We start from the raw sequence: 10,646 nt of genomic DNA, 5'->3' as shown, positions 1-10,646 counted from the left end.
TTCAAATCCCGATCCGCCAAGGTGGCCCTGAGGTGCCACTGAGGTGCCACTGAGCAAAGCACCGTCCCCACACACTGCTCCCCGGGCAGCCTGTCATGGCTGCCCACTGCTCACTCAGGGTGATGGGATAAATGCAGAGGACGAATTTCACTGTGAGCAGCTTGTGCTGTGCTGCTGTGTATCACGTGTAACAATCTCTTCACTTTAAAAACTTCACTTCTGAGTAGGATTTTCATGTAATTTATTCATTATTCATTTCAGGCATCAAAAGTAGAGAAAATATGGGAAAACATCAACATTGTCAACAACTGGACCACCCTCTGAAATTGATTGATTAAAAAAAAAGACTGAAATTGGTCAGGGAGGCTGTCTAGAGACTACTATAAAGGTTTTTGGAGTGGTAGTAGCCTAGCAGGTAAACCAGAAGACCACAGATTCACCAGTTCAAACCCCACTTACTGGCATTGTGTCCCTGAGCAAGACACTGAACCCCGAGTGTCTCCAGGAGGGACTGTCCCTGTAACTACTGATAACGGCACCTGAGAATCTCCCATATCCGTTGTAAGTATGGACTCTGGGGATAGGGTTACAGAAGACATCCAGGCCTGGATGAAATTGGCAAAAATCATGTGATAAATGTGTTATGGTCTGATGAGACCAATATTTAATATTTTGGTCATAATTCAAAAAGCTATGTTTGGCACAGAGACAGAGGGGGCGGTACCATGCCCAGGGGGACCTCGGTGGCACCCGAGTGGCACCTGAGCAGCAACCTTCTGAATACGGTCTGTTTTTCTTACCGCTAGGCCAACCACTGCCCCAAATGTGCCATGCTGATAGACTCTGACCCAAGAAGAATGAATGTACAGCATTAAATTTAAAGAGTGTTTGTTTAAGGGTGTGCATCCTAATGCAACCAGCTTATTGTGTTTTTACTTTTATGGGTTTTTTTTGTATTTGTTTTTAAGCTGAAATGTACAGGTTGTTGTGGTCTCATTTTTTACTGCATAATAGCCTGGATTTTTTTCGAAACTTTTTATTCCAACAGTACTTCTTCGACCTCTACCTTCCTGTGAGCTACCAGTTACCTCATCCATTAGAATAAATCTTTTTTGTATTTTGTTGTTCCCAGTCTCACCATACGTTATGTTGATCAATTAGTCCTTTTTTCTCAGTAAGCACCTTTATCTTTATGAAAAGTTCTTATTATTGCCATTTACAATGGACTCATGTATTTGTAATAGAATCATAAATCTCTGATCAGGACAACAGAAGCCTTTCTGCTCTTCCTTTAAACAACACATTATTGTTTTAATATATCAAACTTTTTAAAATGCAGTATGCAGTGACTACTCTATGTACATCTGGCACTGTTTTTATCCTAAATATTAGGAAGACAGGGTCACATTATCTTATGAGCGTCACATTATCTCGTATGGATTCTTTTTTAGGTTCCCGTTATTTACTAATCAATAACGCGTCATGCCGGTGACGTCAGCGCGCCAGATCACATGACCGCGTTTTCAAGATGGCTGCCGACAACCTTCCGTCCGAGTTTGATGTTGTCATACTTGGTACAGGTAAGAAACCGAGCCGGACCGCGTCGCCCTAAGACTCTCCGCGAGATAAAAGCACCGGCAATGTGTGGAGATTTTATTAACCCGAACCGGAAATCGAGGAGACGAACCGCGCCGGAGACATTCGGGTGGAGCATCGCGCGTCAACACCACGAACAGACTCCGGTGCGATATTTCTAATAAATATCAGCTTGCCTGGGTCTTGTGCCGCTTTGAGGGCTGGAAGCGGCCACCACCGCCTCTGGACGCAGGGGAATTATTTAGAGGCCGTCTGCGCAGAGATTCCGGGTCGTTTACGGTTTATAGTCACGGTTCTGTTGGACTACGTGACAGAGAGAAAGAGAAATGTCATCCTTTACTTCGTGCTGATCCTGCGTTGGGGACGCGTTGGGGTGTCTGTGACTGAGGGGTTTTGTAATTTGGGGCTTGCAGCAAAACCATTATCTTAAGAATTTCCACACGTCCAGTGTGTGTTTTAAAGGCAAATGGCTGTGATGGCTTGCCAGGCATCCTAAATATCCTACTGATTTCATGCATGCACCAATCGTACAATCAAGATATTCTTGTCTGTGAGGCGTCCAGGGCCAGGTTTTTTGTACTGGTTTTGGATTTGATCTTAAACATGAATCATGAATCCAAGAACTGGAATGATAAAAAAAACACTTGTTTTCACAGTATTAATTAAATCTAAATTAAAGTGCATCATAGTTGTTATTGAAAGAATTGAGTTGTTATGGCAAAAGAATCCATTATCGGCCCAACCCTTATAATCTCACAATCTTGTAATTGTCTCTTCTTGGAAAAGGAGTCAACTAGACACTGAAAATACAAGTACTGCATTCCTGGGCATGGACCACAAATTGATGGGATTAGGGGTTAGTCTTCATTAAGGTGTGGTTTGGTTCATATCTTCTTTTGTTGCTTTTCAAAGAGGAGTGGAAACGGAACGTGTTCACTTGGTGCGTCAAAACTACGATATGATATCGTATATGATACAATAAGTATAATTAATTTTGTGGTTCATCTGACCCACACCAGCAGTGTGTATGCTAATCATTTCCTTTTTTTAAATGTAATTTTATAATTTTTTTTTATTAAACTCACATTCATCATTATGAGAGTAACACGCAGAAATCTGTCCTTGATGAGCTGACCTGATTCTCAGCAGCGAAAGGTTCCCCAACCTCAGAAGAGAGCGAAGGCAGGTAAAGCGCCTCCCTGGGGCAGGGCATTGTTCTGCAGCCTGGTGAGAGGGGGGCTGCCGTGTTTTTGCTGTGGCTTAGAGGGACGTTCTCTCCCCGTGATTGATGGCCTGCGAGTGAATGTCTCTGGCCCACTTCTGGTTCTGCAAATGCAAAAAAACCTAAAACACACAGCAGATGCTCCCCAGGCTGCCTGGGACACAGACACACCCCTGACCTGGACTATTTCTGCTCAGCCGCTCTTCCGTGTCAAGGTTGCTCAGACAGCCGTGTTTGTTCCAGCTACCTGGGACTCCGCCCACGTTAGCACAGGATGATGGTGCAAACAAGGACTGGGGACAGGGAACAGTTGTTTATGAATATGGTGGCCATGTCATGATGGCATTTCTCCATATGTTGTCGGGGGGGTGTTCCTGTCTGTTGCACCCCGTCAGTCTCAGAGTTGGCTAATACTTCCCAGGGTGTTGACACAGTGACGGCATCATGGGTACGCTCCGTTCACCTGCCCTAAAACACCTGGTCGCATGGCGGTCGACTGCGGTTGGATGATTGGCACCGGGTCGTCCTATGCATGCCACCCATATGTTCCTCACCCACCACAAGTCCTTCTGTCGTTCCGTGTTCATCTTCTCTCAAAAGTATAGAGGATATTGCGACTCCTCACCGGACAGCCAAGGTTCCCATGACGATTAGCTGAGATGGATTTCTCGCTCCGGCTCCGCCTCCGAGCCGCGCTGTCGGGGAGGATGGCGAATGGCGTGAAGAAATGACTGAAGGTGCAGCAAATCAGGTCGATCGTATGCAGAATGTGACGTGCTTCATTCCTGCCGCGTCTCGGGAGAGGGAGGTCAACCTCCGGCCACGGACGGGCCGAGTCCCCGTCCCTCTCACTGTCAGTGCATCTCATTTCTGTTTTTGGCTTATGCCCTGTGACATTTCAATTTGATTAAAATGCACACCATGTATGGATCCATCTTTGAGAAAAGTGTGTGTTGAACCTAAATGAAAACACACACACACACACACACACACATATATATATATATAGGCTATGTTTTACACACACACACAATAACCTAAAGGTGGTATAACACAAATTATTTTTATATAATTTCATACTTTTAAAAATAGTTTTTGTTATGTGAGCAATTATTTGTAGTGTGTTTTTTTTTTTTTTTTTTTTATTTCCTGCAAAAATAATAACATATGCCAAATTATGGATAGTAAGATGACCGTAAACAGCAAAGGTTAAGGGTTATGATCTTGTGTTTAGTTTTAAGAGATTCACTTCAGTGAAATCTGCGTTACCCGACCACATAGCCGTGTCCATGGCAGCTGCCAGCCTTCACGACGGGGACGACGGTGACCGGGATTCACAATTTGTCCATCCCGCAAAAGGACAGCACCCCGACCGGCTCCTGACGGAGGAGCGATAAAGAAAACTACTTGGGTATTTTGCTGTTAATGTAACTATCCATCTCGGCGGGGACTTTTAGTGGCGGTGCGTCGAATCGCGTCCATTAGCGCTGCCGTGATTGTGCTGTACGAGGGCGCGATGGGCAGCACTTCGCCGCATGAAGACTGATCTTTTCTGCTCCATCAGTTTGTCGGGGAGGGGGAGCGCTGGCTATTTATGTTTGCTCTCACGCCTGGCTTAATTTCTTCCAACGGCCCGATCATCTGTTCCGCGCGACGCGCTGATAAAAGTCGCTTTAATGACCAGCGTGCTTGGTAGCAATTAATTTAAGGCCATTTATTTATTTATTTATTTATTTATTTATTCTTTCTGCTGGGGTAATTTTGAAGGAAAGTGCTCGTTGTGTTCTGCGGGAGTCTTTAAAAGGCGTTCATGGTCTTTTTGCAGATGTGCCGTCATTACGTTCCTCTAAGGCCGAGGATTCTCTATAAGCCAACAGCTGATATGTAGAGGAAAGCCAGGCCTGTGTGTGGCAGCGAGTGACAGAAATGAGTGCAGCCTGAAGTGCATTCCCATGCTGTTCCGTGGAGGGCTTGGTCTCTCTCTCTCTCTCTCTCCCCCCGCCTCACTCGCTCGGTTGCAGGCCCTCTCCTCCTTGTCTATAAATAACGTGCAAAATGACTTTCAAGGTGGAGAGATAGAATCCATTCCGGAATGTTCCCCCGAAATGAAGAGTGATTTATGATTTCATACAATTCCTGCTGAAAGCATTTCAGGCTTTGCTCAGTCATCAAAGTCCTGCTGACCCGATCTATTATTTATCGCCAAGCATGTCTGTGTGGCTCACTGCTTTATGGCAGGTAATGTTTGTCTTTAGCAAACATGATGTGGAAAAATCAATACTGGATACGACAAATGGCATTAAAAGATGGCGCTGCAGAGTTATTTACACTTTTTAAAAACATCTTCAGCATTGTCTGGGCAGATATATGGGACCATCGCATCGCACGACTCCCACCAGGTAGTTTATTGAGACAAAGCCCATTGGGTGGAGGGGTCAGTTTCTAATGAATCTTTTTTTTTTTTTTTTTTTTTTTATTAAAGCACTGTCTGAGACAAAGGCTTTTGTTGTCTGGTTCCACCACACGTTCTGCATTTTAGCTGTGGATACTACAAGATGCTCTAATGTATGGTAGCATTCATTGTTAATTACATTTTTACATGTCAATTAGCGGCCACCTTCTATCCATTTTGCTAATATATTCTTAATACGGAGCTTAGCTGTTTTGGTGCTTGAAGAAATCAGACTTGATGAGGGTGGTGGCATGGCATGAAGGTAGAGAGGGAGGACCCTTGGGGATAAATCACCTTTCCACTGTGGTCTGAGATGAGGTGACAGCAAGGCCAGATGGGCTAATGGAAGGATGGGGGCGCGCAAACGCGTCAGTGGCCTAATGGAGTTGTTTCCTGAATCAGCCCTGTCGGCCTTGTAGGTGTTCAGTTTATTAATTTTATTATATATTTAGGTATGAATCCATAGATTTTGATTTCTCTCTGTACTTTCAGTTTTGTAGTTTAACAGGGTCAACAACAATGTAATAAAGTTTGTTGGGTGGTTACAGCAGGTCTTCACAGCAGTAAACTTTAGGATGTAAGATAAAATTGCTTTAAATAATGTGTGAGCTGTAAAAAATATAACACTCTTAATGAAAAGGTGGATTTATATGTAAAGGGCTGCTATCTGAAAAGCAGATCATTTTACAAATTAAACGTCGACCCTTAATCCTCTCTATGCTGTGGTGACAAAATTTCCTATCATTGTTAAATTCCCATTATAATAAGCTCAGAACCTGAGACAGTGCTGTGGAAAAAAATATGTGTGCCAATCAGAAAAACATTCAGCCTGAACTCGAATTTATATATAAAAATTTGTCATTTTGAGGCATGGGGCTCAGCCTAGCAGAATAGCATTCGCCTTCTCCATGTCCCATGCATTTATTTTATTATTAATTTAGAATGATGTGTGAATTCATTTGCACTCGTACAAGCCTGATGACATGATTTTGAGTAACACCATACAAAAAAAAAAAAAAAAGTAGCCACTGTGTTGAAATAATCAGTTTGCTGCCATCCTGGATCCAGCGGGTATGGTCTGTACTGTCATCACGGTTCAAGTGTAAGTGCTTTCAATTGGAGCTTTCCTCCCTTTCTGTTAGGATGGATAAAAAAACCTCTCGAATCAAATGGTAATTGCCATTTGATAATGAAAATGGAATAAAAAAAAAAAAAAAAATGGTAGGATTGCTTGCCGATGGTGCTGGATGGGATTTAAAAGGCAAGTACTTCCATAAATTGAATAATGTGTTTCATTCAGGCAGAATGACACGGAGTGGGTGGCAGGGAGTGTTTTCCATTGCCTTCAGTAACAATGCGCTCTGTCTCTGCTCATTTATCAGGCCTCACAGAGTCGGTTGTGGCAGCGGCCTGCTCACGAGTCGGACAGAGGGTTCTTCATGTGGACCGGTGAGTTCCATTGACAAGGTCATTAAAGTTTTTTAGCAATTCATTAGCAATTAGAGTTGAATGTAGAGTTTGTTCAGTGTGTTCTTACTAGAATTACTGATTTAAATAGATTTTTAATATCTGGATTGTCACTTAGATAATGGATGTGATTAATATAACATGTTTCCATAATTCCATGTTCTTGTTTAATTTGTCTAGGAGGAACTACTATGCAGGAAACTGGGCCAGCTTCACTTTCAATGGGTTGCTGTCTTGGATTGAAGAATACAAAGTGATTGTGCAGCACCTCACTCTGTTGAAATAATTTGCTCAACAGTAGTTTCAGTTTTAAATGAGAGGATTTAAATGAGAACACCAGGCACTCTTTATCCATGTTCAAAATGCCTTTATCTTTTAAGTTTAAGAAAGGATATATAGTATATTATTCTCCTATTTTACACCTATTTAATTTACCTGAGGAGCTGCAATGTAAAATAAGTGCTTGTTGACTCGTACGTGTGTGTCATGCATGTGTGTGTGGATGCTCTGTCTCTGCAGGCTCAACAGGAAGCCACAAGCCCAGAGGCAGAGCCAGGGTGGCGGGATAAGCTGGAGGAGGGAGAGGAGGCGCTAACCCTCAACACCGTTGACAACTTTATCTCCAATATAGAGATTTTCTGCTATGTCAGGTGAGGTGCTGCCCCCAGTGGTGTAACCTTAAGGTTGACTATCTCTATTAAACAAGTCTTTGCTTTATCACATTATGCAACAAATGCATATTGGTGCAGTGAAAATGCATTTTTTTAAAGACTGTTCAAAGAGCAGTTGCTGTGGGGTCAGATGACATGTTGCATGACTATTTACAATGTCATTTCACTACAACAAAATAATGATTACAGAGCTGTGGTTACTTTTTGACCACTCATGCATCTGTTGCCTGCCATATTAACTACAGCATTTTCACTTATTCTTTACCTTCCCATTGAGTGATTTTTCTGACAGGGACATGGGCACCATTTGTTTGCAACCCCCAACCCTACCGAACCCCACCCAAGAAACACCCAAACACTGAGAAAGCACATGTACATAAGTATTCACAGCCTTTGCCATGAAGCTCAAAATTGAGCTTAGTTGCATCCTGTTTCCCCTGATCATCCTTCAGATGTTTCTGCAGCTTAACACACCTGTCTATATGAGGTCCCACAGTTGACCGTTCATGTCAGAGCACAAAAAAGTATGAAATCAAAGGACATGTCTGTAGACCTCTGAGACAAGATTGTCTCAAGGCACAAATCTGGGGAAGGTTACCAAAAGTTTTCTGCTGCTTTGAAGGTCCCAAATGATCACTGTGGCCTCCATCATTCGTAAATTCGAAACCTCCAGGACTCTTCCTAGAGCTGGCCATCCACCTATACTGAGCAATCAGGGAGTCAGGGAGGCGACCAAGAACCCAATGGTTACTCTGTCAGAGCTCCAGAGGTCCTCTGTGGACAGAAGAGAACCTTCTAGAAGGACAACCATCTCTGCAGCAATCCACCAATCAGACCTGTACGATAGAGTGGCCAGACGGAAGCCGCTCCTTAGTTGCCAGATGAGGCACATGACAGCCTGCAATGTACTTTTGCAATGTACAATGTATTGCAGCAATGTACAGAGACATCCTGGAGATCTTACAATGGCTGTGCACCGATGCTTCCCATCCAACCTGATGGTGAGGTGCTGCAAAGAGGAATGGGCGGAATTTATTTTTCAATACATTTGCCAAAACCTCAAGTAAACGTTTTCCACGTTGTCATGGGGTGTTGTGTGTAGAATTCTGAGTGAAGATATGGATAAGGTCATGCCTAGTTATACTATAGTTACACTGTTAAGTATGAAATGTATTTAAAGAGTAACTAAGGGGGTGTTGGTTGTTTTCCTAAATTATCCTTGTGCAGCCAAGAGGATGATGAGGAAGAGGAGGAAAAGTCAGAGGTGGCACCTCCCACAAGCGCTCAGTCAGATGAACTAGAGGAGAACGGCACAAAGGAAATCACCACCACCATGGATGAGGCACTTGAGCAGCAGGGTCACGAAGGGCCTGAAGATAAAGAAACAGATGAGGCCTGTCAGTCACCACAGGAGGAGGAGCCTCCAGTAGATCACAACCAATCAGAGCCTACAGTGGATGTGAAAAAGAAGATCAGCTATGCTAAACTGTTGAAGGAGGGCAGAAGGTTCAACATTGATCTTGTGTCAAAGGTGGGTTCTCTATTGAGACACAGAAAAACTTCTTTAAGGAGGGTTTGAACCTGTGGTCATTTTTTAAAACAATGTACTATTGTGTTCTTTCCAGCTCATGTACTCTCGAGGCGCTCTAGTAGACCTGCTCATCAAGTCCAACGTCAGCCGCTATGCTGAGTTCAAAAATGTCAACCGCATCCTTACATACCGCAATGGGAAGGTGGAACAGGTACGGCAAATGCTTGCATGCAGACTCACAAAACCACACCTACTCCAAGGGGACTGATTGTAAAAATTCACCTTATGGCTTAAAAGGGCCCAAGATACAATAAAACTGGACTTTTTCAGACTAGTTTATTATTTAGGGCAGACATATAAGAGTATAATAGAGTTATGAATTGTTTTGTAAAGAAAGCATTTATCTTATTACACCATTGCTTTTTTCTTTCTTTCCCTAATACCTGAAGAACCCACCAAGTGGTGTTGGAGAGCTTTGAAAAGTGAGAAGATCCTATAGTAGATATGGCATCAGTGCATCACACCCGATGCGGTCTAGTATTACAAAATGTCAGCTGACTGATAAAAACCTGATCCATAGTTTTGAAATGCTGAACTGGAATAAAGTGATTACAGCACGAAGGTCTCCAACCTCCCCATTTCTTAATGTGTCCAATTACCAAGGTTCCTTTCTGTCAAATAAATAAATAAATAAAAATGCATGGAAAATGCAGTGCGGCCTTTTTGTGACTGAAATGAAAATCCATTTGTTAATGTTTGAGCGTTTCAGGGAAATCTCTTTAGTGAAGGTTATGAGTGCCATGCATGACCTGATCAGTGGACTGTGCCTGGGACACACACACACACACACACACACACACACACACACACAAACACACCATTTTTAATATATACTGTCTTCTCTCTGTCCAGGTTCCGTGTTCCCGGGCAGACGTGTTCAGCAGTAAGCAGCTGACGATGGTAGAGAAGCGAATGCTGATGAAGTTCCTGACGTTTTGCCTGGACTTTGAGCAGCACCCAGAGGAGTTCCAGGGTATGACCCCGCCTCACTCAGCACACCGCTGCCCCCCATATCAACTCATTTCCCTGTTACTTCTCTTTACTGACCGCTCACAGAGGCGTAATTTACTTTCCATGCACTTTACCGACATCCAGACTTCCTGTTCAAGAACTACTTTCATCTTTTTAGGAAAATTTCTACTTTTTAATTATGTGTCATATTAAATCTTAGAACAGGTGGTCATGGAAAATACATGTTTTGTGCGAATTTTTAAACATGACATGATGCAAAAGGGACTTTCCAACGTTTTAGTCTACTGTTACACTGTGTTCAATTGGTAAGACCATTATGTGTGTTCAAGTGACCTTTGTGATGTTTCCTCTTCCTCAGAGTGCTCGGAGCAAACATTTTGGGCCTTCCTGCAAACCAAGAAGCTTACTGAAAACCTGCAGCATTTCATAATACACTCAATCGCCATGGTGTCCAGCGAGACCCTTACTGAGGATGGACTGAGAGCGACTCAACACTTCCTGCGATGCCTGGGTCGCTATGGCAACACACCCTTCCTGTTTCCGCTCTATGGCCTGGGGGAGATCCCACAATGCTTTTGCAGGTGAGATATGTGCATAATGAGAAACATTATAACATACTGCCTCTTCAAATATATATATTTTTTAAATAGGAGCGATTAATTAATGAACACATAA

General features: G+C 43.1%; 1 protein-coding gene across 1 annotated transcript in view; it reads left to right on the top strand.

Annotated features, from left to right (window-relative positions):
- Positions 1-1,511: 1,511 nt before the first annotated feature.
- The window catches only part of chm (CHM Rab escort protein), a 28,381-nt gene continuing 19,246 nt past the window's right edge, over positions 1,512-10,646 (top strand). The window contains exons 1-8 of the mRNA XM_028983749.1: positions 1,512-1,580; positions 6,653-6,719; positions 6,918-6,990; positions 7,257-7,387; positions 8,636-8,939; positions 9,034-9,150; positions 9,852-9,972; positions 10,330-10,552. Of these exons, the coding sequence (XP_028839582.1) occupies positions 1,529-1,580; positions 6,653-6,719; positions 6,918-6,990; positions 7,257-7,387; positions 8,636-8,939; positions 9,034-9,150; positions 9,852-9,972; positions 10,330-10,552 (1,088 nt within the window). The 5' untranslated portion in view covers positions 1,512-1,528. The remainder of the gene's footprint in view (positions 1,581-6,652; positions 6,720-6,917; positions 6,991-7,256; positions 7,388-8,635; positions 8,940-9,033; positions 9,151-9,851; positions 9,973-10,329; positions 10,553-10,646) is intronic.

This window comes from Denticeps clupeoides, chromosome 6 (genome assembly GCF_900700375.1).
Source record: "Denticeps clupeoides chromosome 6, fDenClu1.1, whole genome shotgun sequence".
In the NCBI taxonomy this organism is placed as follows: Eukaryota; Metazoa; Chordata; class Actinopteri; order Clupeiformes; family Denticipitidae; genus Denticeps; species Denticeps clupeoides.
Note: the sequence above shows the minus strand (reverse complement) of the source record. Positions and strands in the feature narration are given on the sequence as shown.